We start from the raw sequence: 27,821 nt of genomic DNA on the forward strand, positions 1-27,821 counted from the left end.
AAATAACGAAATAACTGCATGTGCGCGTCTCAACCCGTTTCAGACGAAAGTAGGCGGGACGAACCACGGCGGAGGCAGCTTCGAGGAGGTGCTGAGCTCCACGGCCCAAGCCAGCGCGCAGAGCTCGGCCGGCGGCCCCCGGCGGGCCGAGGAGGAGGAGCTGCAGTGCTAGGGCCCCGCCCGCGCCCGCAGCCGCCTCCAGGGACCCTGCTCTGCCCGCGCGCATCCGGATATGAAGACCAGAATCCCACTGGAAGACCCAGGCCTTGACCTTGTTCTTCAAATGGCTTCTCCTGAAAGTTTAATTAAATGATTTCCACTTGAATTTGTGTTGATGATGGACCACGTGACCATCACACTTTAGTATTCATAGATTGTCATCTTTTAAAATGTCGGCTGCAGCAGGTACACAGTTGGTCACGACCCTTGTTTTTTGTGTAATTCAACATATTTTCCAAACATGTAGCTATTAATTATTTGCTTTGATTTTTGCTTGGACTCCTGTACGAAGTGCATGTCTTTGAAGGCTCAGTGCCGCCTTTCAGTTCTGTCCACAGGATGGGGCTCTTTCTGACCGTCTCTAGCAGTGAATGGGATGACACTGAGAATTTCATCAAACTGCTTCCAATCTCCCTCGCCTACTTTAATTCCTTATGTTTATTTAAGCAATTAAAATAATTGATTTTAATGACGACTTTGAATTCTTAATTTCTTTACGTTTCAGTTCTGCTGATGACCTTGAAAGGTGGTAGGTATAATTCTGCAGATGCTATTTTAAATCGACTTCTGCTAATTTGGAAAATATGAGAGAGGATATGTAAGTAATTATAACCTCAACTACCTTAGGATGCTGAAACAATCTACAATTATAAAATTCTCTCTAATCTACCTAGAGTAGTAGTTAACTTGGTAACTACTGAGTTAAGTAGGCAAGAGATAGCTGAAAAGGGAATTGCTAGAAAATGGGAGAAGCAGGGCTCTGCAACGGTTTCCAGTTTGCAAATTGCTCACAAGAATGAAAAAAGCATCAATCAGTACAATCAGATTTCCGCAGTACTGTTTACCTTCCACATCATATGCTTCTTTTTTCTTCTAAATGGGAACATACATTTGTTATTAGGTAGAAGGTAGCATTTGTTGTTAGTAGCATCCTATAGCTACGTTTTTTAAATGTACACTGTAGAGTGTAGAATAGACCTACCAACTAAAAATTCACAATTTAAATAAGCAATATATATAACTATATATTATATATAAATAATATATAATACATATAATATACATAATATAGAGAGATAGTATGTTCATTGTTTTTTGTTTTGGTTTGGTTTGGTTTTTTTTGCGTTGCGCGGGCCTCTCACTGTTGTGGCCTCTCCCGTTGTGGAGCACAGGCTCCGGACGCGCAGGCTCAGCGGCCGTGGCTCACGGGCCCAGCCGCTCCGCGGCATGTGGGATCTTCCCAGACCGGGGCACGAACCCGCGTCCCCTGCATCGGCAGGCGGACTCTCAACCACTGCGCCACCAGGGAAGCCCCATTGTTCATTTTTTAACTTATTATTAAATAGAAGTGGATATATGTAAATAGTGAAGTAAGACCAACCTAAAAACTTCCATTGAAGTTAATGCAGCAGGACAATCCATACACCTAACTGAAAATCGAACTGGTTCAGGGCCACATAATCTCTGAGGCCTGAAATCTCAGGAGCAATAGGTGTGGGGCTATAAACTTGAAGCAGAGTGGACAAAGGAGCCCTGCCAGTAGGAGCGTTTGGCATTCTCCCTAATTTATCCTTCCAGCCTGCTGGTTGAAGCCAAACTGGCTTGTGACTGTGTTGCTCACCCCCTGCTACAGCGTGTCCTCGGTCTCTCTGTGACCAATCTGCAGTTGCCTGGTCACCTTTTGTAAACTCACTGCCATTGTTTTGATTGCATTCAGCACCCTGCATTGTATTAGAAAATGCAGTTATGTTGCTATAAACGTATTTTCATTCACCAACCCATTTCTGCACACAATAGTCTCAACCCTACAATCTGAAAACACAGTATTAAAATTCGGTAGAAAAATAATCAAGAAAATTAGTGTTAATGCCTCAAAGCTAAAATAAAATAAAATAAAATATATTTTATCTGTTTATTTTATTTATTTATTTTAATTCTTTTGGCTGCACCAGGTCTTAGTTGCAGCATGCAGAATCTAGTTCCCTGACCAGGGATTGAACCCAGGTCCCCTGCATTGGGAGCATGGAGTCTTAACCACTAGACCACCAGGAAAGTCCCTAGCTGTTTATTTTAAACCATTCTTCAAAAATTCTAATTTCATCAGTTTTTTAAAAACTATATTCACATCACCTCTATTAATTGAAAAGTTTGTTTTTAATTAAAATTATTCCCTCTCATCTGGGAGCGATATAATGGCCATGACATCTCTTTTTTCATTTTGTCATGAGATGTGTGAGTAGAATAATTAAATCAGTTTTTGGTTGGTAGGTCTCATCTTCTCACTGCTTACTCACTCAGGAGCTGCTCGTGTCTCCCTGACTTTGCACAGGCAAGTATGTCCCAACTTGACTGGCCGCTGAGTTGCCCTATTTTGTCCAGCTGGGCTTAGTTCACATGCAGTAGTTTAAAGTGTTCCACAAGTACTGAACAGTATTTGCACGCAATGGACATAGCCTTTTGCTAACAAATCAAAACGACTTCAGGTCAGGCCAGCCAAGTATACGAAATGCCACAACATGTATGATACCAAAAATGCATCTCAATAATTGAAAACTCCAATGTGAATTGTGATTACAAAATAAACTGTTTTTAAGTAAGCCATTCTGTAATTTAACCATTCATTACTTTTAAAATCCTGTTGCTTTGATGGAAAATATTCAGAAATTTACACTGCAAATTTATCTTAAACTCAAATCTCATAGACTATGACTATTGGTAGGTCATGTCAGCAAAGCAATCTGTATCTTTCCCTAAATTACACATTTTCTTATAAATCTGCTCTTGAACCATAGACAACAGAACAAACTGTCCTGATAAGCCATGCCACTCACAGTGGTCAACGTGAAGAGAACTCTGGGAATCTAAGCGGCTCTTCTGCCACAGTGCATTGTTCCAAAATTACCCATCAGCTTGAAAGTTGTTGAACTTCACTATAAAATGGTGCATAAGGTTGTGAACTTTAACCCCAAGCCTCTCCTCTCCCTTTTTATTAAATTGGAGTGTGGATGGGTACAATAAAGGAAGGTGGTGATAAGGTTAAAAAGTGATTTAAATATGACATGTAAAGCAACTTCTTCAAACCTGGCGTTCAAATATAATTTCAAACTATATTTGGCAAAGTCTTACGGTTATTTTTGATAATCTTTATTTAAGAATGGTAAAATTCTTTATTCTACATTTCTACTTGACTTTCAGTTTCTACCATAAAGAGTATATATATCAAGGCAAACCACAAATAACATAATCCTAAGTCTCCCATAGAAATCATCCCCAATCTCACTTTGTCTATAAAGACTGGCAAGTTACTTAAATAAAAATGCTGGGTACAGAGGATGCTCTTCCCAAGGCACTCCGTTAGTCATTTATCCTAGAGCATACAAGATTTTAAGACGAACAGGTTGGCCATTCTGTTAGAATTAGTATTTGTCAAATATAAGGGCATTGAGAATTACGTAAGAGCTAGGGAAATGGTAGCCCACAGACAATGGGAAAACAAGGAACTGTTTTGGAGATAGAACCACCCCCACCTCCACCCGACCGGGATCAGCCCCAGGGACCAGGCAGGGAGAACTAGCCTGAGGTGCCCCCTGCAGACCAACCCTTCCAGCTGCTCCTCTTTTTGAGTGCGGGGTAGTCTCTTCCTCATTACCAAGAGGTAACAAGGAATTGTTTTTGTTGAGTTCATGTTGGAGGTCATCAGGAGGATGTGACCACCAGCTGACCAGAGAGCTGGGCCCAGGCAATCGGAGGCTACTCACCCCCATCCCTGTGCGTGTAATGTGTGTTCCACCTACCATTCCCACACTAGGAGCTGTTTCAGGAAGCTGCCTTGTGACGGTAATGGTTGAGACCATCTGGACGGTACACATGACTGACTGAAGCCAGTTAAAGCTTCTATATAAATTCAAGATTCTGACAGGCGAGTGCAGAGATCTTGTCTTGAGGCCGCCCCAGACAAGCTGCATATGTAAGTTGCCTTGCTTATGAACTGGCCACCTACTAAGCTGGAGTGGCTGCCTCTTCTGCAGTCTCTCCTTGCCCTCCGCGTAGGGGAGCCGGTCTGCGAACCAACAGTTCAACCCAAGAATAATTATTTACTCGGCAACATAGTTCTAGGGTTTGTTATTCAGAAGACCAATTCCAGACAAGTAGCACAGGTATCTAAGAAGAAAAAAACATTAGATTGATAATGCTTAACTATTTGTAGACATCGGCTGGTGAATGCAATAGCTATCTTCTTTTACTGATCTTCATTTTGTCCTTATTAAAGGATATTTTATTTATAACACCATTACATTTTCTGTTTTTAAATATATCAGCCCAATAAGGAAGGTTTAGGACTAAGTGTGAACCCTCATTTGGTAGGTAAATGGAAAACTGAGATAATGATTGTGACCAGTATTAAGTCTGACCCAGTAAAGACTTCGAGAGTCTCTGTGTGGATTTATGAAAATTACAACAGGCAAACAACCCAAATAAAACTCCAGGGCCACAGAAAATCTTCTGGTTACAAATATTTGAACTTTATCAAGGGTTATTTTGTGTGCATGTTTTCATGCCAGGAGAAAAAACTCCAAAACACTGATAGATATAGTTGTTTTCTTCTAAACCGTATCTCCAATGAATAACCAGACTTTGCTGACTTTCAACTATTTACTGCTTTTTACATACTGTTGCTGTGATGCAACAGCATTTCGGTGCAGAGCAGCACTGCTCTTTTCAATGCAGATCAGCTCTATGTACACGTTTGTGTTGCTCCTAAAGAGATCATGCACCTTGCTTCCGGCAGATTGGGTATCCATGGATACTGCAAAGTTTCCAAAGAAACGGTGCCTAGGAGTCTCACCATGCCAGCCTTTTTAGGCCTTCTTCAAATGGAAACTGACATTTGAATTAAAGGGACAGGCATCATGCTCCCACCAAACTACTGAGCAGGTTTGCATGGATAGCCTTCCCTTCCTCACCATTCAGTGGCTGTGCAACATGTAAAGGCAAGCGGGCAGATTACTCACCCTATGCTAGGGAAATGAGGGGAAGAAGTCGGGTCTGATGTGTTCGCTCCATAAGGTCCCGTGACCCAGTAATAACTCATATATTTCTCATCTGGTGATAAATATCTTATAATCAAGGTCTGAAGAATATAAATCAGCCAGGGGAAAACAGAGGAGGAGAAATGCCATTTGAGATCACATGCCCAGATTTATATCCCCAAATGACAGAAAGGATTGACGGGGGCGGGGGCAGAACCAGTTACCAGGTTTACAAGTCTACGATCAGGGGCCTAAAGCAGATCATAGTGAATTAAAAATCTGGCTGCAGAATCTGAATAAAGCAACATTTCATCTGATGGGAGAATGCATTATGATACTTTTGTCTTTCCTGGATCCTTATCACTAAGCCAGCTGAAGAATCTTCTTAAAAGCAATCATAATTAAATTTTCTATTGTTCAACGAATCTGGCCTTCAGGGAGGTAGGTTATTAACTCAGAATAAGATGACTTAAAATCAGTAATAAATATTCCGAAGTTTAAGGTTTTAAAAATTTATTTATTCAGTTCATAAAAAGCCCCCCACCCTCCAAGTCTTCATCCATGGCATTTTCAGAACCACACCCTGTTCTGTCGCTTCTTTTACTGTCCAAATTTTATCACGTTTCTTGCTGGAGTCCAGGCAATTGAAAATAGACTCACATCTGGGGAATCAACAGACCAACAGTGGCAAAACACAATACCATGAAACAGAAAAATAAAATGTTTGTTACAGGAGTGCATCTCACGAGTGTGGTTCACTGGCGGCGGCAGCTATGTTAGCATTTCTTTCTGCCTCAAGTTCAGAAACAAGCTGGGCTATCTCAGGGTGACTGAATTTTCCTGCAATGCAAGAAGATAGGGAAAAAGATAATGACAAGTGAATACATCAGTTTCTCCAGCTGGATCCTAGGGCTTGTCAGGAGCCCGATTCTGTGATCTGACCCATACTTGACTCCAACGCAGAGTAAGATTCCAGGTCCTGGAGAGAGGCCAAAGGCAACCACTCGGAGCTTACGCTAGTCACCCCAGATGCTATCAAGCGTAAGGATGAGAATCAGGCAAAGAACTACAGCTCAGGCAGACCTGGGGAAAACCTCACCAGGCAGCCTCTGAGTACCCCTACCAGGAACTCCAGGGAAACTCAGGGAGGATGGAGTCCAGAGAACTGAGAACAATTGCTGTCCATTCTGAATCTGCAATTAGTTGTGGGGAACAATGCACCTACATATAAAAAGACTGATAGGAAGACCAGGGGGTCTGGGCTGTCCCAGGATGCAAACAAGAGTGCAAACATCTACAATGAAACCAGCTAGTCTGTGCTGTCTTCCTGGCTCCTTGGCCCCTCTGGGTTTCTGCCCTGGGCAGCAGCCAAGCTCCGAGCTATCTTAGGTGGGTGGTGGCTAGCACGCGGTGGGCGGGGGGTGGTTAAACCCACCGTCCCTTCTTCCCTGTCTTCTCTTGCCAGTGCCTTTTGTTGCTTGCTCTTCATTCCACAGTTAACTCTATTCCATTGATTCGCTATGCTCAATCTCTTCTCTGAACGTCCCCTTCACTTTCTTGCCCTAACTGACACCTACTCGTCCTGAGGATACAGCTTTCTCTGCAGCCCCTCCACCCGTGGCTGTCTTCCGTCTCATGCAGCTCCTACCACCAGGCCAGGGCTTGTCCTCCACACTCCTCGTTGCTTCCAGGCCATCCTCTGCCCCACGGTGTAAAAGTCGTGCTGTCAGACTTAACGTCATTCCACCAAAACTGCTTTTACCAAGGACACCGATCAGCTCCATGTTGCTAAATCCGACGGCTACTCCTGCCCTCTTGAAACACTTTCTTCCCTTGGCTTCTGGGACCCCAGATTTTCTTCCTCCAAACCTATTCTTCCCCCCATCTTTCCTGTCTAGTGGAAAGGCCAAAATCCTCAGACTCCTCTTATAAACACCCCATACACAAATCCTGTCGACTCTATACTCAAAATATATCCAGAATCTGACTTCTTACTTTTTCTACCATTACTACCCTGGTCCAAACCAGGGCAAGAAATAGGAAGAAACCATTTCTTACATCATTTACACTGTTTAAGTTTACTAATTTTTTACTAGAAATAGTGCACCACAGTGGAAAGTGCAGTGAATTTTAATCTCATCAGCTGTGCGCACATCACCCTCTTTCCAGGCTCAAGTTTCTTCCGCAATAAAATGTGGAGTTTAAACCAGATGACCTTCCAGCTCCCATAGTTTTTGACTGTACTAGTATTCTCATGTTTCATTTTCTGTTTTTCATTGTGAATGTACCAAAATAGAAGATAATAGTATTAAAATGCAAAGAACAACATAAACATGACATATTTTATTACCTTATTGGGGAAATATGCTATCTAGTAACCCAATCATTGGTCAAACCTTTTTTCGTGTAAAGAGTCAGACAGTAAATATTTTAGGTTTTGTGAACTATTTGGTCTTTGCTGCCAAGTACTCAGCTCTGCTGCTGTAGCATGAAAACAGTATAGACAACAGAGAAAGAAAGAGCGTGGCTGTTTCAGTAAAGCTTTATTGATAGAAACAAGCAGCAGCCAGTTTGGCCCACGGGCTATAGTTGGTTGACACCTGGTTTACAACATTATTCCACTGAACCAAAGTCAAACATTTTGAGCATCACCTATATCAAGGACAGATAAGACAAAGCTGGTTGGTCTCAGCCCTCAAACAGCTTATGATAGGGTGGGGTGCGCAAGTGGGGTTTTGGAAAGAAACCCAATGAGGAACATCATTACAGAGAATGCAAGTCAGACTGTGACAACACTAAGGCAAGCTGCAGGCCAAGGGCAGATTGAGCAAAAAGAAGGGAATGCTCAGCTGTGACAGGGAAGATTAGGAGAGGAAACCAGACAGCTGAGTGGCCTTAGCCTGCAGAGCTGTTCAGATGACTTAAAAATTGTCAAGATTTTATTTTTAAGGAAGAGGAAAGCCACAAACGTTTAAAAAACAAAGAGGTGATGATACCTATATCTACAGAGGAGGAAAGCACTGAGACATGCAGGATGAACTCATGAGCCTAGCAGATTAAATTAGGTGGTTATAACAACAGTTCAATACGGAAATAATGAGGGCCTTGTCTAGGGCAGAGGTAGTGGGGCTGGAAAAGAGAGAAGGAAAATCACATCAACTTCATTACAATGCAAATCATAGTTTGGAGCATATTTTGGAGCTGGGACTTTCCTCTACTTGATGAGGTCACAAAAGGGTCCAGAGAGGTCCCCCCAAAATCATCGCTAACAGTATTCTCAGGGGAGATGGAGGCTGAGCTGAGCCTGAAGAACTCCCAGGGAAGAGAGATGGAGTTCTACTCCAGGGAGCAACATGAACACCAGCGGTCGGTGCACCTGGTGCCTCACTCTAGAAGCTGAATCAAAATGAAGATAGCAGGCTTCCCTGGTGGCGCAGTGGTTGGGAGTCTGCCTGCCAACGCAGGGGACGCAGGTTCGTGCCCCGGTCCGGGAAGATCCCACATGCCACGGAGCGGCTGGGCCCGTGAGCCATGGCCGCTGAGCCTGTGCGTCCGGAGCCTGTGCTCCGCAACGGGAGAGGCCACAACAGTGAGAGGCCCGCGTACCGCAAAAAAAAAAAAAAAAAAAAAAAAAGAAGATAGCTAAGGCTTATTGCCAGCCATTTTCTAAGCACTTCACATATATCCTCAAATAACCCTATAAAGTAGATTTTGTAATTATCCTCAAGTTAAAAATAAGGAAACAAAGGCCCAGAGCTAGGTTAAGTATTAATTTACTGGAAGTTACGTAAATTGTATGTGGCAGAACCAGGATTCAAACCCATGCAGTTTGACTTTAGGCCTGTGCTCTGAAGAGCTATAATGACGACGGTGACTTCAGCTGTTTGGAGTTTTCTCTTTTTAAGTCTCTATTTCTACCTCCACCTTAACATGACCTGACATCTATAAAGCACTTACATATTATAATGCATTTGACATACATTACCTCTCTTGAATCTCAAAACCAGCCTATGTCTTAAGTAGGGTATTATGATTTCCATTTTTCAGAGAGGTCAGGAGACTGCCTGGAAGCACACAGCTAGTATGTGTGATGTGAACCTGGTGCTCAGACTCCAGGGCGGCAATGCTCTTGTGCACTAGGTCACCTCATACCATAAACCCCACCATTTGCTTCTTAGATGCTCCATACGAAAGTGTCAGAGGAGGGTAACAACAGTGGACATATAATATAATGTTATGACTAACATTTTATACACTAGGAGTAAATTAAGCCGAACTAAAGTGATGCTTATTGAAAGCAGCATTGCGCACCTGCGGTGGAATTGTAGAAGTCCTGCAGTCTCCCAGGTTTGTTCTCAAGGTCTTCATATTCAGATGCCTGAAGAATCATTTCACATTGGTCCAGCTCCTTCACAAATTTAGCTTCTGCACTAGATTGGGTCTCATATTCCTAAGTAAAGGGACAATTAAAGCCACATGATTAGGGCTGCATGATAGGTTATTCCAGGAAAATTCTCATTCTGGTACCTGAAATCAGAGTCACAGCTAAAAGCACATTCTGCACTGGCCACATTTCTCCACTGCATACAAACCCATCACAGAGACTAGTCACCTGCAATTCCACAGCTTAACAGCGGCGCTGTATGTGGGAAGGCGGTGCTCACAGCTCCATCTATTCCACCCGATGCCTGCGAGGCCTCATGTGTTCACATGGACACTTCCAAGCATTTTCCTTCCTGTTTAGTAATTTATCTTCAAGATCATTATTCTTTAATCCACCTGAGTAGAGCAGGTCTTTTCAACTTCAAGCTAATATTTCATCTTATGCTTCTCAAATTATTTCCCTCTCCATTTAATGTCGCGTTTCCTTTTCCTTTTGAAGTGAATTTCTAGCTTTCTCATTTAATTTCGGTTACCACTCTACAATGAAAATCTCTGTCCCTGCTTTCCAAATAGGGAGGAGTTAATCAAGTCCCTCCGGGTTATGACTCTTGAGGATACAGCCAGGGTCTGAGAACTCTTCATGCCATGGGTATGTGCATGTGTTGGTGGCAGGGAGGCGGTGAAGGTAGCGGACGGGGTGTGGCTTTTTTACCTTTCCTCTTCCCTTTGTTCCCTCCCTCCTCAGTGCAGACCAGAAATAAGAGGCAGTCTGCTTCATACTGCATGACACATGTCACAAAACCACCAGTCCCAATTAATACTATATAGAACCATTCTTCTATTAAGACCAAAGTATTCCCAACTGATTTCCCTGCCAAGTTCTCATTTGTAATTCCACCCTAGATGTGTTCAGATAATGAACCTGTCATGCTTTCTCAGCAGGGTGATGTGATGTGAATCACTGAAGATTTCTTGGTTTTTATTAGATGCAGCTCTGATTGGGGTTTTCAGAACAACAGAAGGATGAGGATTTCAAGCAGGAAAGAGATACAAGTTCCAGGTTCTCAACATGGAGGACCGAAGGAAAGAGAAAGAGAGGAAAGGAGAGGAAGATCAAAGGTTACCTCCCTCTCCCTTGGGGAAAGATTGGCACTACATGAAGTACTGACATATATAAAGTTTGTCTTTTATGTGTTCCACTTTCCCACCTCCTCGTGACTCTCCCTCTGGGACCCAGGACCCTCATGTTGCTGTATATCAAACTCCCCACCAAAATACTGCACTTGTACTTCAAAGGATAGAACAGAGAGAGGCTTTTTTAAGGGGTACTTGTTAACCCAACAGTATCTTCAGCTGTATGTTGGGAAACAATCCAAGGGCAGGTGAGTGTGCCAGGCATTCAGCATATGGCAGGGAGCACCTCTTGCTTTGCCTCGGGATTCCAAGGGTTATTTCTTTAAAGCAAAATGCAGGTGGTAGGGCGGATATCTTTCTGTGATACTTCGAGGAAAAAAATGAAAATGTTTTCCCTTGACTTACTAAAATTTGACTTCACACTTCTATGGTAAAAGATAAATTATAATCGAGGATATCTAATTGCTTTAACTAGATGTGACCCTGTGGGCTGATAGCTATTTACAGTTGTGAATAGCAGTGATTAACGTTTCAGAAATCGATCAACTGCCATTTTCTATGTAACTAGTACTCAGTTCCCTGGGTACAGAATGACCCTATTTTCTTAAATCAAAATCAGAACATATGGACTGGAGACAGAAAAACAGAGTGTACTATGTGTCAGGCAATATTCTAACTGCTTTACATATATTCATTTGATTGCCACGCAACCCTGTAAAATAGGTATACTACTATTAGTACCATTTTATAGATGAGGAAATTGAGACACAGAGAGGTTCAGTAAGTTGCCCAAGATCAAATAGCTAGTAAACAGAGGAGCCAGTAATTTGAACTTTGGAAATCTGGTATTGAAGCCAATGTACATGAATCTAAAACATGTGTAAGTTAATATGAGAGTCTGTTCTCTGTTGAATAGCATTCCCACAAAATCATGTCTACCTGTAACGCACGAATGTAACCTTATTTGGAAATAGAGTCTTTGCAGATGTAATCAAATTAAGATAAAGTCATAATGGATTAGTTCCCATGACCGACATCCTTACAGGAGGGAAATCTGGGCACAGATACAGACACAGGAAGAACATCACCTGACTAAGGAGGCAGAGACTCGAACAACGTATTCAGAAGGCAAGGATGTCAAAGCTGGAAGACGCATTCACCAGAAGCTAGGGAGAGGCAAGGAAGGATCCTCTCCCAGAGCCTTCAGGGAGCATGGCCCTGCCAGCACCTTGATTTGGACTTCTGGCCTCCAAAACTGTGAGACAATACATTGTTGTTTTAAGCCATCCGAGTTCGTGGTAATTTGTTACAGCAGCCCCTGGAAACCCAGGGTCTCTTACAATTAATAGTAAGTAACTGACATAGTATCATGAATACATAAGAACTATAAATGCTTGTTCAATTAATTAACATACAGCGTAATGACATAAAGAAAATGCTGAGTTAGGAGGCAGGCTTGTGGCCTTGCTTTGTCACCAGCTGGCTAAGAGACCTTGGGGAAGGCAAAACTCTTTAGTCTCCAGTCTTCTTATCTATAAAATAAGGGAGTTGGAAACAGGCTTTCTTTCAGCTATAACTGTACAAAACTCTAACAGATACAGTAAAGAGCCAAACAGAGAGAATACAGAGATAATTAAAAAATAATGAAGAATATAATAAAGTAGCCACTGCACAGAATCAGGGAAAGAGGAAGAAAGAGAGAATTAGTTTTCTAAGGCTGCTGTAAAAAGTACCACAAACCGGGTGGCTTAAGCAACAGAAATTTATTATCTCCCAGTTCTGGAGGCTGGGAATTGGAAATCAAGGTATTTGCAGGGTTGGTTCCTTCTGAGGGCTGTGAGGGAAGGAACTGCTCCAGGCCTCTGTCCTTGGCTTACAGATGGCCTTCTTCATGCTCACATGGTATTCTTCCAATATGTGTGTCTCTACATCCAAACTCCCCTTTTTATAAGGACACCAGTCATATTGGAAAAGCGCCCCACCCAAATGACCTCATTTTAACTTGATTACCTCTGTAAGAATCCTAGTTCCAAATAAGGTCTTATTTGGAGGTACATATGAGTTTTAGGGGGTGAAAGAAAAGGTGGAAGGTCAGGTTCAGAAGACAGGAGGAGGGAGCAGGGCTTTGAAGGAAACGTGAAAAGCGAGAGTGAGAGGCAGGGCTACCCAAGCGTAAGGGGAGGGGCTAGAGGCTCAAGCAAGGGAGGGTCAGTGGGGCTGGAGGGGAGTGAGAAACTGCAGTAGGCAGGGTTTGTTTGTCGTTTTCCCTTCACTGCTGGAAAACAGCACCAGGGAGGGACTGAACACCCACAGAGCCCACGTTCTGCGCTGGGCTCCATGGCAGCACCTGGCCTTGACCTCACTCAGCCCTAACACCCCTTAATGGTTTCAGAGATGGACAACTGACTCAGGGAGGGGAAGGAGTCCAAGGTCACTGAGCCAGGAAGTGGTGAGTGAGGTGGGAACCCAGTTCTGAACTACCCCAAAGCCTACATTCCTTTCAAGGACCAGAGACGGGGGTGGGGGGGTGTGAGGTTGACAGGGTGGAGGATGAGAGCCATGCATCAGGAAATCCAGGGGCTGTGAGTCAGTATCCGTACCAGGCTTTATGGTGACAAGGGAAATGGGAAGAAAAATTACTGTTAGTCCTGAGAAGTTCCTGCAGCAGCTGGGAGGTGAGAAACTGACACGACCAAAAAAGCAACAAGTTGGAGACAGCTTATTGAGATAGTCTAAGTCAAATAAAACACTGATGAGCCATATAAATTCAGTTACAATAAAAAGCGACCCATCAGATATACTTACTTCCCAAAGTTCATAGAGCTCTTTTCTGAGACCCTCTGGGAGAAGCTGGGTTAGCTGCTTCATAGCTTCCTGAAATATCAAATCATTACTTTAATCATATTCACATTTATTTAACAACTCATCTACAAATGCCAAATAATGGACTCAAACTCTTACAAATAACTCCCAAAGGGGCAGCAGAATATTGGACAATATTTAGGCTTACAAGGAGGGCAGTTGTGTACATTAAATAAATGTATTTGTTCATATGTATTTATTCACGAGCACTTATTTTGTGGCCTACAGCACACCAGACACAAATAAGGACAATGAGGAGGGTGTGAAATGATTACAGAAATATCAGAAGCAAGGCCAAGGAGCTTCCATCTTTTTTTTTTTTTTAACATCTTTATTGGAGTACAATTGCTTTACAATGTTGTGTTAGTTTCTGCTGTATAACAAAGTGAATCAGCTATACATATACATATACATATATCCCCATATCTCCTCCCTCTTGCGTCTCCCTCCCACTCTCCCTATCCCACTCCTCTAGGTGGTCATAAAGCACCGAGCTGATCTCCCTGTGCTATGCGGCTGCTTCCCACTAGCTATCTATTTTACATTTGATAGTGTATATACGTCCATGCCACTCTCACTTCGTCCCAGCTTACCCTTCCCCCTCCCCGTGTCCTCGAGTCCATTCTCTACATCTGCATCTTTATTCCTGTTCTGCTCCTAAGTTCGTCAGAACCTTTTTTGTTTTTTAGATTCCATGTATATGTGTTACCATATGGTATTTGTTTTTCTCTTTCTGACTTACTTTACTCTGTATGACAGACTCTAGGTCCATCCACCTTACTACAAATAACTCAAATTCGTTTCTTTTTATGGCTGAGTAATATTCCATTGTATATATGTACCACATCTTCTTTATCCATTCATCTGTCGATGGACACTTAGGTTGCTTCCATGTCCTGGCTATTGTAAATAGTGCTGCAGTGAACATTGTGATACATGACTCATTTTGAATTATGGTTTTCTCAGGGTATATGCCCAGTAGTGGGATTGCTGGGTCATATGGTAGTTCTGTTTTTAGTTTTTTAAGGAATCTCCATACTGTTCTCCATAGTGGCTGTATCAATTTACATTCCCATCAACAGTGCAAGAGGGTTCCCTTTTCTCCACACCCTCTCCAGCATTTATTGTTTGTAGATTTTGTGATGATGGTCATTCTGACCAGTGTGAGGTGATACCTCATTGTGGTTTTGATTTGCATTTCTCTAATCATTAGTGATGTTGAGCATCCTTTCATGTGTTTGTTGGCAATCTGTATATCTTCTTTGGAGAAATGTCTATTTAGGTCTTCTACCCATTTTTGGATTGTGTTTTTTTTTTGATATTGAGCTGCATGAGCTGCTTGTATACTTTGGAGATTAATCCTTTGTCTGTTGCTTTGTTTGTAAATATTTTCTCCCATTCTGAGGGTTGTATATTTTTCTTGTTTATGGTTTCCTTTGCTGTGCAAAAGCTTTTAAGTTTCATTAGGTCCCATTTGCTTATTTTTGTTTTTATTTCCATTACTCTAGGAGGTGGGTCAAAAAGGATCTTGCTGTGATTTATTTCATAGAGTGTTCTGCCTATGTTTTCCTCTAAGAGTTTTATGGATTTTACATCTTGTGGATGAATTGCAAGATGCCCACATGAATTTCAACCATAAGCATACTAGAGTTCAAAACAAACCTGAGTGTGGGGAGAACAGGAAAGTATCAGTGAATTACAAATCTCAAAGAAATTTTTTGTATACCATTATGTTCATTTTTTACTGTTAAAATGTTTTTATTGCAAAATGTAAAGCACTACACAAATGGGCAGATATTGTTATTAACATAAAGGAAACTACAAGCAGCATTTTGTAGGCTCACAGACTCACAGACTGAAAAGAGATGTTAAAGGGTAATGAGCCAAACCATCCAGCAGCATCACTGGGCACTTCTTAGTCTCCCTCCATAAACATGTCCAGTGGTGGGAACCTAGCACCTCAAGAGGTTACCCAAATGGGCTTTAGGCAGCATTGGTAGAAAGTACTTTCTTACATCAAGCTGAAAATTGTCCCTGTAGTCCTTCCACCATGCCTATAGCCCCAGCTCTTCTGCCTTCCTCCCTCATAAAAACACAATGTCAAACAGGTGAGCAGTGGCCCGGCTGGGCCAGAATCTCTGTGACCAGTGATTGGTCCAAGGGATGGCCATGTAACTCAAACCAGCCACTCAGGGACCATCTGCATGAGTTGTCCAGCACAGGCTGGGAGACAGAAGCCCCGAGTAGAGCCTGGAGAGCCAAAATCCACAGAAAAGCAGAGATGAGAGAGTGAGAGCATGGAGGGTGTTCAGTATGTATTTCTAGTCTCCAAGTCCCAGGAGCCCCTCTCATTCCCATCTCTTCCTTCATTTCTATGTTGCTCCAAAATTCTAAAATATCACACTTTGGGGGCATGAGGTCTGCAATCTACTCTCAAAGGCTTCCAGTTCCTTCACTATCCTCATCCTATGCCTCTTAATCTGGGCCAGTTCTTCTAACTCGAGCTTAGGCTCTTTGAAAAGAACATGGTTGTAAGAACCACTTTTGGCAAAGTGGGTATATAAAAGTGGCAAAGGTCTCACATAAAATCAAATGGTGAGATGGGAAAAAGCAATAAAAATAAAAATGAATATTTGTATATATAATTATTTATTACCGGGAGAAAAAAATGTTATAGAATACAACCACTTCCAGAGCAAACCATATTGGCCAGTGTCAACAATCTGCTCTTGTAACTAACATCACCATCTTGAATGGTTTGTACCATTACAGCAGGCTTAGTGGTATGAAATTTAGAGTATTTTGCACCTGCGTTCTCCCTTGTTTCTTTTTCATAAATCTCAGCAAAATATTTGAGAAAATACTTTGCACTTTCAAAAATTAATAGTGTCTTTATAAAGAGATCGCTTTTCTCTACACCATTCTAGAAACATAAGTTTGCCCATTGCTTTTGTTTGAAAAGAATGAACTGAATAACATATAGGTACAGAAACATATCAAAATCTAAACTTTTAGCATATAAACATAAAAGTCCTGCTGTGACAAGGGATTACTTTATTTCCTTCAGAGCGATGCACCCAGCACTGAATACGGTGATTGATATGTGGTCTGACCCCGAAACACAATGGAACCAAAGCTTCCATCGTGCCAAATGCTCTATTTCTATAAATGCAGCCCAAGGCTGAGTTGGCTTTTTGGAAATCACATATGATTATTGACTTATTAATAAGCTTCCTGGTGACTAAAATCACCATGTCTTTTAAAAAACAATACATAGCAAACAAATACGTTTTTGCTCTCTTCCTGAAATTAAGCAATGATTTTCTGGACCTAAACTCATTGATATCATTTGTTATTATACAATCAGAATTGCATTTTGAGACCTCTTAGTTGTTATTCCTTGTTTGGCCTCATATGCCACAGAATCATGCCTACCTTTTCAAATGAGCCACTGAAATCGACTTCATTAAAGTCCAGGACAAATGGCTGAAGATGTCAGACTTTCCCTGCCTGATGGTGAGCCCTGCCACTCCCACTTCTAAACTGAGTTTTGTCTTGTTCACACAGATTTAGAGTGATAATCTCCCTAGCTTCTTCCTGTTAGCAAAGCATGTCAAGAATCTGCCTACAGTTCTGAGCTGAGTGAAGCTTTCAGCAAATGTCTGTCAGTTTTGTGACAAGCACCCAGAGAGCAGTATTCATTACTCACACATCTTTGGTGAGGCTGAAGAGTGCAACAGCTAATGACAAACTGTAGATACAGATGGGGTTTGAAACCCTGCTTGCCATTTACTAGCTGTGGAACCCTGTGCAAGTTACTTCTTTGTCCTTCAGGTTTCTCATCTGTAAAATGGGGTTAATAGTGGTACCTACCTGAAAGGATTGCTGTGAGGATTAAATAGTTAATATATATATAAAGTGCTCATTATCTGGCACAGGAAAAGCACTCTGTAAAATGTTCACTGTATTTTTCACTTTCTCCATCTTGCCATGTTTACTCCCATAATAAAGTTTTGTTCTTCCCCTTTTAACCTCTAGTTCTTCAGCAACTTTAACTCTCAGGTACATATATATCATAACTCTGCCTTCTGTTTTAATAAGTTTTCCCTTTGCAAAGGAATATAACCTGCTATTGCTATATTCCAGAGTCAAGCTTCATCCCACTACTTCTTAATGATCCCTACCAGGCATCATTTACCAACTAGGGTTATAATATGAAGTTTATTTTATCCTGTTTAGGAGAGGAGTCAGACTACAAGTATTACTTTTGGCCCCCCTGAATTTTCTCTTCTACACCTTCATTCTCCCTTTCATCTTAATACCTACTCTCCTCCAAGACAATCAGCCTTCCAATTTTATCAAGTATTTTTCCTCCCATTCCTACTTTGGTTTAAAGCCTTTCTGATGCCGTTGGCTAGCCTCTGGGCAAATGATACTTCCTGGTTTTCAGTATGTGCATTCCACCTCAAGGAGCCAAGAAACCCTCATTTAATTATCTTAAGTTATGGCTCAGACATCCACATCTTATTCATGAACACCATCTGCATAAAGAACTGTTCACCTCCCAGATCTTTTTCTCTGTCCCAAATCCTAACTAGCAGAGGAAGAGGCAATGGAGTATCAGCGCTCCCCAAGCCTTTGGTTTCCTGTCCAAGAACTTGGGGTTCTTTAAGATGTTTCCCCTGTCCCTTCTGATGATATTTATTCTCCTGTAAATCAGATGGAGTGGGCAGCAGCCAGGAGGTTTAATGAGGCTGGGCAGGCTTTTCATCATTGCTTGCATACGGCGTCCAGGAAGAAGCAGCACTGAGTGTCAAGTCCCCTCTATGCCCCGCTCCGGGGGGTGTCACTAGCCAGGACTCAGCTTCTGTCAGGACAGAGGTGGGTTTTCTCTGTCTCCAGTGGTTGGAGATCCTTCCTACTGAATGTTTTTTCTTCAGAAGGTTCTGACTCGCTCCTCTGTGGAATGAACCTCACATTCCTTGTGTGCCTATACGGGAACACTCTCTTCTTCCTTTGTGTCACTTTAAGGGTCTCTGATCACCCTCTGGTACTTCAGTATGTGATTTCTCCTCCACAAGGTATACATTTACCCTTGAATGAAACTATTGTACATCCTGAAATGTGCTATATAATTGAGGAGTCTTTTCCTCCTCCTTTTTCTCTATGTCATATGTCAATACCCAACATCCTCTGGTTTGGGGCTAACTCCTCTCCGCAACTCAGCAACAAATGAGCTAATTGTTTTCTTTTTGTGTTAATCCTGCCAGTCAACCTAGGAGTTCTTTATTCAGGACAGTCTAGACTCCTACAGGGAAACATTTCCTTAGCTCCTCCCTTTTCACAGACTGTCATGATGCTCATGTGTTCTGGACCTGTATTTACACTAAGAACACATTCCTTACACTATTCCCCTTACTACCATAATTTAGGGTGTGTTGGAACTCCTAAACTGAGATTCCTTATAGATCTTCTTGCCTCTAGAGGGGCAAAAATGCTGTTGGCTACTGAGCTCTAGCCTCCGCCAGCTCCGAGAACAGCTATTTAAGCCCACCTTCCCTGTTAAACCACCTTGATGAAGGATCTGTTGACTTAGATATTTAGGATCAATCTCTCTGGCCTACAACAAAAGCAGCTTGCAATAATCCCTGAATTGGGAACCAGCCATTCAGCATTTTAAAAAAAAACGTTCCTGGATTTTCCAGTCTCTGTTTCAAATATGTCTTCCTCTTTGTCCCTGGACTCTGGTTTAGAGTCCAAATCAGCAGACAATGTTTTATTGATGTTATTCATTTTTTACTAATACAAAATTTTTTCTTTACTTTTAACCACTAAATCAAAGGACTAATTTAAAATTTACTAAATACTAATTATAATAATGATTATTCTTGGGCTTTATAGAACTTCTCTCCAAAGAGCTTAAACTAGCATGGAGAATTCCTTCAAGTTCCAGCTATTTCCATTGTCCTACTGAAAGCCGTACTATCTGTACTCTGTGTTCAGGTGCCCTCTATGCCCCTCCATGAGAACTGAAACCAACAAAATGCCCTGTCTCTGTGTTAAACAAGGCTTAGAATAAGCCTAAGCAATTCACTGCTTATTCCAAGAAATCCTTACTTCTGGAAGGTAAGATTGTAAACCACCCAAAATAGAGTAAGCACTAACAGCTTACCCTTCAAGACGCTTGTTAAGACCTTGGCTCACCAGCCCTACCACCCCAAAGTTATTATGTCCTAAACTCTATGCAATCCCATCTTGTAAGATAGTAGCTCCTCTTGTAAGATGCATCCAAACATCCTCCAGCCCAGGCCCTAAAACTCTATAAATACCCTCCCTTCACCCTCCTTTCTGAGACACTACTAAAACTCCGTCAAGGAGGTACTCTCCCTTACTGCAATAGGTCTAATAAACTTAGCTTTGTTTCCTCAGTGGGTTTTTCTGGGGGTCTTTTGTGGAGTCAACAGTCAACACTGACCTCTTCTCGTCTATGTTTTTCTTCTTTGGGGATGTTATCTGCTGGTGCTATGTCCCCAACGATGCATTCTGCCATATCATGAACCAGGGCTAGGCGTACACATCTGGCCAGGCAAGAAATGGTGAATAATTACACAGAATTATATTCACTACAGATTCCTTCTCTATACTACTTTGAAGTTACATAATATAGTTTTCTTTCTCCAGCCTCACAGAGTATTTTATTTTAATGCAGTATTTCCTAAAGTAATTATATTCTGCCAGCCTGCAACAGTTCTGAGTCAAAACTGCTAGTTAATATTCAGCACAATACATGAGAATACAGGGGAAATTGTTAGCATGAATTAAAAAAAAAATAGCTGGTTTCTCAAATGTCACTTTAAAAGGTTGCTAACTTTAGATTAAAAAGCCAGGAGGTGATCTAGTTAGAGCATTTACTTACTGATACAAAATTCAAAAACTATCATTTCCCCAATGTACTAGTCAGATGTCAAAATGATGCCCTTTCTAGAGAAATGGGTAGAGTTGGACAGATCTGAGTTTGCATCCAGCAATCAACATCTAATAGCTGTGTGACCTTTGCCAAGGTACTTAATTTCTTTAAATGCTGAGTTTTGCAGCCTTCATTTTTAACATCCGTAAAAAGGGGTAATAATACTTCCTAACTTTGGTATGAAAACTAAATTTGATAATTTATGTTCCTGAAACATGTTGATTATTCAACAAATGATTGTAATTATTAGTGATAATGATTAGGATAATCACCATCAAAATAATAAAGGCAGTTCATGAGATAAATGCCCCAGAGGGCCAGTCTGTTTTATGTTCCCACCATCACCAAGGCAGAAGGCCTCACAGCCTCCTCACAGGTGTCCCTGCCTGCAGTTGCTCTCTCATCTAGTTCAAATCTCAGACTGTCCTTACGAGCCTCTCCATTTGACACCGTGCTCATCTCGTACTATCTGCCAAAAATCTCCTAAATTCTACACCATCTACAGAGTAACAGGCCTCCGGAGACTCCCTAATGGACCTTTGTTTCAATCAATCTGATTTACTTATCAATTCCAAAATATACCTTTACTTTCCTACCATCAGAGATTTGGTTTCTCTGCCCTTCTCTTTATGTGCTGTCTTCTACTTCTCCACCTAATCAGCACCTTAGAGGTCAACTCCGATTCTGTATCCTCCATTAAGACCGCCCAAGAACAGGTGATCTCTTCGGTTAAATTTTCTAACTTAATTTATTTTGTGCTCTGTATGGAAGCCACTCTGGGCCTGTGTAATTCATCTGGGTTTTATTTACTATCTTATACTGTATTGCTAGGAAAGTTTGTCCTGCGCTCAAAAAGCATTTTATTTTTTATTTTATTTATTTATTTTGGCTGAGCCAAGTCTTAGTTGCGGCATTCATGACGGATCTAGTTCCCCACCCAGGGATCAAACTCAGGGCCCTTGCATTGGGCGTGGAGTCTTACCCACTGGACCACCAGGGAAGTCCCTCAAAAAGCATTTTAAACACTTGTTGGTTGACTGAAGGGAGAGAGGATATCTTTCTCAGCTCTTTGCTGCACATACAATTTCAAAACGTCACTTCACAAATAAGTGCTACTATTCAGAAAAGGGGTGAAATGAAGGTACACACAGTGTATGGATACAATTTTAGACAAAAGACACTTTACTTTCAAGGCCCTGGAAACCCTCACATCACACTTAAGTTTCCTTGAGACCAAGGCAGGCTCTTTCACTTGCCAGGAGAAAACCCAGAGTACAGTTTACAACAACTGAAGTGATCAGCATATAGTGCCCCTTCCCACATCCTGAATCTGTATGGTTTGCCTCAAGTAATTTTTCTTGACATATACACTAAGCTACAAGAATTTGACACAGGCCTCAGTCATGAAGAGTCATGCATACCCACAGACCCTAACTGGCACCAAAGTTCACAGCTTACCGGTCTTTGTTAAGATGTTCATCTTTGGTCACCAGAGCCATAATTGCCATCCTATACATGTGATCTGATACGCTCTCTGGCTTCTGGACATTTCTGTATACCCAGCCAGTACGTGGGACTCTCTGATAAAAATGAACAGAAAACAATTGATAAAAATAAGTATTTTAACAATCTACGGTGCTCTTCAAGAGAAGTCCAGGGAACAGGGCACAGAAGCTGGGTCACGGTTTCAGTACATATTAAAAAACACTTAACTGACCTAAATGATCAACTTCTGGAATCAAATAAACCAGTGAGGGCAGAGAATGAGAAAGAGAGAGGGAGGGAGGAATAATTCACAAGTATACAATACATAAGTCCAAAAGTCAAGTTACTCCGTGTTACCGATTTACTGATGTACAGATCATATACAAGTCCTTAAAACATAAGAACAAAACTGTAAAGTATCTTATCTTTCCTAACTATAAGAGTTGGTAAATTTTACTTCAAACAACTCATTAGACACAAGTAAAAAACACTGTGGTGAAAGCGTCGTGAACAAGCGACAGACTTCCAAATTCTGAAGCAGAAAGGATAAGGCATTTCTAACTGCTTCATGCTACCCACCAGTCATGACTCTTCCTTTTACTCAGATCATGATGTGATCCTGTGAGACTCGGGAGTTCACATTTCTAAAGAATTTTATGAACTGTAGAAACAATGGCATGAAAGAGATAATCTGCTTTGAACTTGGAGAAATTCTGCAAAACGTGTGGCCAGGGGTGGACCGGCAGGAGGAGGACCCCTGGGATGTAACTCCAGTGTGTGCTACATAAAATCCTCCGTTAAAAAAAAAAAAAAAAAAAAGTCTTGTTATTTCTATAAGTAATTGTGAGACAGATTTTAAGCACTCCACTTAAACCCTGCAGGACCAATGGGTTCTGATCTTCCCACTTGGCCGGTTGTGGGGTCGTGAGCCCCAAAAGTACTCGGGGCAGACACGGGCAGAGGGACCAGCACATCACCGCGCCGGAAACATCACCCTCCAGAAACCTCTCGAAAGGCCGCCTGGGCCGGCCCCATCGGAGCGCCAGGCCGACACAGGAAACAGCGCGTCTCGGACTCCTCCCGGCCTGGGGTCGGCCCCAGCAGCCCGGCCACGCAGTCTCCGCCACTTGCTTCCTCCGACCACGGTCCGGACGCACGACCGCATCCATCCGGAGGGGTTTCCTCGGTCGACCCCAAGAGGCCGGGAGAACTGAGGAAGGGGGCTGGCCTCGGGCCAGGTGGGTAGCAGGAGCCTCGTCGCCCCACGGCCGGCCCCGGCCTCTCTCCGCGCAGCCGCGACCCCGGCCCCAGGCGGCCCTCCCGGCGCCCGCTCACCTTGAGCTGCCCCACCAGCCGCAGGAACTGCAGCAGGTCCCGGGCCCCGCGGCCCGAGATGGGCGCAGCCATGCGGCCACCGATTCCGACAGGTCTGAGCCAGCAGCGCGACCGCCGCTCGAAGCTCCTCCCCCCGAAGCCCCTCCCACTGAAGCTCCTCCCATTCTTCCTCCCTACCCCTCCTTCCCTCTCCTCCTCTCCTTACTCCTTCTCCATTTCCTCACCCTGGTTTTCTCCGACTGTTCTGTCCAGTCTTCCACCTTCCTGGCCGTAGTGGCTGCAGTTGGGCATTGCACCATCCAAGGCAGAGGCACTGTACTTGGAGCATCTAGGTATGCATTACTTGTTTGCTAAACTCCGCTCAACTGAACTCCATCAAACTTTTAAAGGGATTGCAGTTCCTTGGGGAGGGACAGAGGGGTTGGGGTGCCGAGGAGGTGGAGGAAGGTTATGCCATAATGCACCAAAATCTTGCCTTTTAGCAATTCAGCCTCTGACTAGAGGGAGCGATAAGGAACCCTACTTCAAGGCGAGCAATCTATAAACATTTTAACAGAGGCACAAGGAAGATGCTTTGGAAGGGAGACATTAGTTAGGAGTGACAAAAGTACTGGAAGGATTGGAGGCTAGCCATAGCTAGAGAACTTTAGAGGTTAGTATAAATGGCTAGGGAGTGAATACAATTCCATGTTGAAATCACAACCCCCTGACACCTCAAGTGCTGAAGAATCCCCCAAAGTTGGTCAGGGCCTGTCTCAACTATCTGTCCTAATTCTATCAAAAACCGATGGTACCAGTTTTTAAAGGCACTTAGTGACATGCATACTGAAGGACTCAATGAGAGAGGGTACCATGGAGAATGGACTCTATAGGGAGGAAGGAAGTTGGAAGACCAGTTAGGAGTCTATTGAAGTAATTCTTTGGGGAGATGATTTTGGTTTAATCCAGGATTCTAGTAGTGGAGGTGGTGAGATGTTAAATTTGGGGTACAATTTAAAGGTAGGACTAACAGGATTTGTGACAGATTGGACATGGGGTATGAGAGAAAGAGAGGAGTCAATGATGACTCCACGAATCTTGGCCTGACCAACTGAAAGAATGGAGTTGCTATGTATTGAGCCAGAGAAAACTGCAAGAAGAGTAGGTTGTGGGGAAGGGTAGGAATCAGAAGTTTAGTTTAGGACATGTTGAGAGACCTATTAGAGATCCTAGTAGAGAGATAAATCGGGAGGTCAGGGGAAGGGTGACAACTTTGTGTCATCAGCACATAAGATGGTTTGTAAAACCAAGCAACTGGATGAGACCACCTGGTGGAAAAGTGTGGATGAAGAAAAGATGTCTGAAGCCTCAGCTCTCAGGCAAACCAACGTTTAGAGTTTGGGAGACCAGAAAGAAGTGGCCAGTGAAGTAGGTAGAGGATTAAGAGGTGGTTGTGTCCTGGAGGCCAGATGAAGAAAATACTTAAAGAAGGAAGGAATGTGATCAATTAAGTCAACATTATATCAGATAAAGACAGATTTGACTACTGGATTTAGCAAATTCATTGTCACTACTGACCTTGACAAGAGCAGCTTTGGTCTGCTGGGGCAAGCAGAACCCTACCTGGAGATGTTCCAGAGAGAACAGGAGTGAGAAATGCAACTCATTTAAAATGAGTGGGGCTACTGGAGGAAAGATTTCTTTTTAAGACAGGAGATGTTACAGTATTTTTGTTTACTGACGGAGGTGATCTAGTAGAGAGGGAAAATTAATGACGTATTGTAGGAGACAAAGGAGAGAAATACTGGAATGACGGCCTTGAGTAGATAGAAGAGGATACAATCTAGGGTACAAGATGAAAGATTGGTCTTAGGAATATGGAGCATTCATCCATAAAACATGAGGAAGGGAGAATATATGGTGACTAATTAACGGCAGTTGTGGTTGTGGGAGATTGTGGAGCTCTCTTCTGATTGCCTCTATTTTCTCACTGAAATAGGAAGTGAAGTCTAGACTGGGTTATGTTGTAGTAATACGCAACCTCTGTATCTGAGGGGTTTAACACGTCAAAGGTTTACTTCTCTCTGATGCTAAATGTCTATTGCTCGGAAATTGGCAAGCCTGCTTGCACTCTACCAGACCAATGGCTTATTTCAAAGCCTTGTTGGCCAACCACTAACATCAGGGGACTTGGAACCCATTTGTTTCCCTAGAAGGGGGTGCCAGTTTAAAGCAATGGGCAAGGAAAACAATTTGGATCACTTACTGAGTCGACTAGAAGAAAAGGTGAAATCGGAAGGCTCTCATTAGAGGGATATATGCTATAAAATGGATGAACCTTGAAGATATTATGCTAAGTGAAATAAGCCAATCACAAAAGAACAAATACTGTATGATTACAGTTTAATATACTCTTCTGGGGAATATGGAAATCTCCTGAAATTGTGTTGCATTTGAGGGCTTTTCTATTTATCAGGTCCCTAAAGAGGCCTGTGACCAGAATGGGGGCAAAATCTGCTGCTATTGAGAAAGCTGCTTCAGTATGCAGCTGTGGGGTAGTCCACAAAGCTCTGGTCTTGGTGTTCTAACACAAAAAGCTATCACTGCTTAAGCCTCCACTAAGTGAGATATATTGTCACACATCTCTCCTCATTTTAATTCACCCAACATTTCTCCAAGATAGTAACCGCACATTTCCAAGAGAAAACTGAGTGGCACAGAAGCTGAAGAACTGGCCTGACTTTTCTTTCTTTTTTTTTTTATTTACTTTTTATTTTATATTGGGGTATAGTTGATTAACAATGTTGTGATAGTTTCAGGTGTACAGCAAAGTGATTCAGTTACACATAATTCATGTATCTATTCTAAGTTTTCATAGCCAGTGAACAGGGCTGCCAGAATTGAAGCTCTGGCCTGTCTTCCTCCAAATCTTCCTTTCCATGACACCCTGCTGCTTGCCAGCTAACTGGCTGTGAGTACCACATCTTATCACTGTGGAAATTAAATGAGATCCTGTGTATAAAATAGATTTCGTATACTGTCATTCAGGTAAAGCATTGAGCAAGAGAACAGATAGCAATGGATTGATCTGAGAAACTTTGCCCAGAAAACATTTATAAAAATGCTTTTAGGAGCTGAGGAAAGAACAGAGACCATGTCTGACCAAAACGTACTTTCTTTTCTTTTTTTCCTTTAGACACCCAAGGAAGAAATGATGCTTCTGCCTGCTATATCTTCACTGACAAAAAGGTTAATAGTTGGTTTATATCAGCGACTCTCAATCTCGGGGTGACTTTGCCCCGAAGGAACATGTGGCAATGTTTGGAGACATGTCTGGTTGTCACAAAGCAGGGCAGTGTGCATCTAAAAGGCAGATGTCAGGGCTGCTAATAAATTCCCACAAAGCACACGACAACCTGCCACAACAAAGAATTATCCGGCACAAATATCACTAATGTTGCAGTTAAGGAGCTGTAGTCTATAGGTCCAAAATGAAAATGCTTAAAATTAAACTCCTCGTATTGTTGATGAATTATAATTGGTGAAAATGGATGTTACATTTATATTAAAATGAGTGAGGAAATAAAATAAACACAATTTTCACATGTAACCCCTTTTTAAAGTAGTGTAGAAAGGCTCTGGAGGTTGGCCACAGAGACTCTGGAAAGATGAGGGGAATTCGAGGAAGGCTTTGATCAGTTATGTTACTAGGTTAAGCAGAGCAATTCAGCTCCCCGAAGAAAAATGTAGGATAGTAAGTCTAGGAGTGGGGGAATATTACAAAAGGAATATTTGCTCAAAGAGATTGGGCTTTGTTCTCTTTTGCCACTTTTCTTGCCGGTGCTGCAGTATTGCAGTGCAGCAAAAAAGTCAGAGTGGGCACCAGTCCCCCATAAAACCAGCCATTAACGACAGAGGTAAGGGAGGGCTTTCTGCTCAGAGGAGCAGCTGTAGAGTGCACCCTGTCTGTGGTGGCTGAGGGTGGTGTCAGAGACATTGCCAAGAAAGATGTGCCTTCTTAACAGTTAACCTTAAGCTGAGCAAGAACAGTTTGGCTCCAAGCTAATTGCCACTAATGGGTGTGTTAGAGTCACCCCTGGACACATCTGGATTACAGAGTGGAGGGGTTCTGCATGTATAAAGACAACATTACTGTTTTGTTTTTTGTTTTAAATTATTATCTGAGTTAATAATCCCTTACACCAGTTTTGTGGCAAGCCCCCAAATCTCCACTGATGCCCACCTTCAGTGACTAAAGGGTTTCATAATTGTACAAGAACCTTCAGCTGCTCTATCACTCCATCCTTATCAGATGGAACAGACTGGAACTATTATCCCTCTAGAGTGACTGAAGTTACAGTTTGCCCCTGTCCATCAGCATGCGTCATCAGGAATAGGGCAGGGTTCCAGGTGAATTTCACAGAGGT

General features: G+C 42.4%; 2 protein-coding genes across 3 annotated transcripts in view; one reads left to right on the forward strand and one right to left on the reverse strand.

Annotated features, from left to right (window-relative positions):
- Positions 1 to 10,896, forward strand: part of TPD52L1 (TPD52 like 1) — a 107,879-nt gene extending 96,983 nt beyond the window's left edge. The window contains exon 6 of one of the 2 annotated variants that reach the window (XM_089921979.1): positions 44 to 10,896. In XM_089921979.1, coding sequence (XP_089778105.1) covers positions 44 to 172 — 129 coding nt within the window. In that variant the 3' untranslated portion in view covers positions 173 to 10,896. The other variant, XM_030760303.2, reaches the window with a different exon arrangement.
- Positions 5,746 to 23,562, reverse strand: HDDC2 (HD domain containing 2). The gene is made up of 6 exons (XM_022555905.2): positions 23,416 to 23,562; positions 22,054 to 22,175; positions 20,104 to 20,206; positions 13,572 to 13,640; positions 9,561 to 9,699; positions 5,746 to 6,089 (listed from the first exon to the last, which is right to left on the reverse strand). The coding sequence occupies exons 1-6, from the start codon at positions 23,485 to 23,487 to the stop codon at positions 5,992 to 5,994; spliced, it is 603 nt and encodes a 200-aa protein (XP_022411613.1). The 5' UTR covers positions 23,488 to 23,562; the 3' UTR covers positions 5,746 to 5,991.
- Between the last annotated feature and the right edge of the window lie 4,259 nt (positions 23,563 to 27,821).

This window comes from Delphinapterus leucas, chromosome 12 (assembly GCF_059928025.1).
Source record: "Delphinapterus leucas isolate spDelLeu-1000000601 "Yukka" chromosome 12, BTC_Dleu_Yukka2, whole genome shotgun sequence".
NCBI classification, from domain to species: Eukaryota; Metazoa; Chordata; class Mammalia; order Artiodactyla; family Monodontidae; genus Delphinapterus; species Delphinapterus leucas.

Excerpts from the sequence above, each read along its gene's own strand:
- HDDC2 (XM_022555905.2), bottom strand. The coding sequence starts at position 23,487 with ATGGCTGCGCCCATCTCGGGCCGCGGGGCCCGGGACCTGCTGCAGTTC. Across the intron at positions 20,207-22,053 it reads GAACATCTTAACAAAGACCG|ATGTGTACGCCTAGCCCTGG; the intron begins GTAAGCTGTGAA and ends TTGCCTGGCCAG. Across the intron at positions 6,090-9,560 it reads CTTCTACAATTCCACCGCAG|GAAAATTCAGTCACCCTGAG; the intron begins GTGCGCAATGCT and ends CTTGCATTGCAG.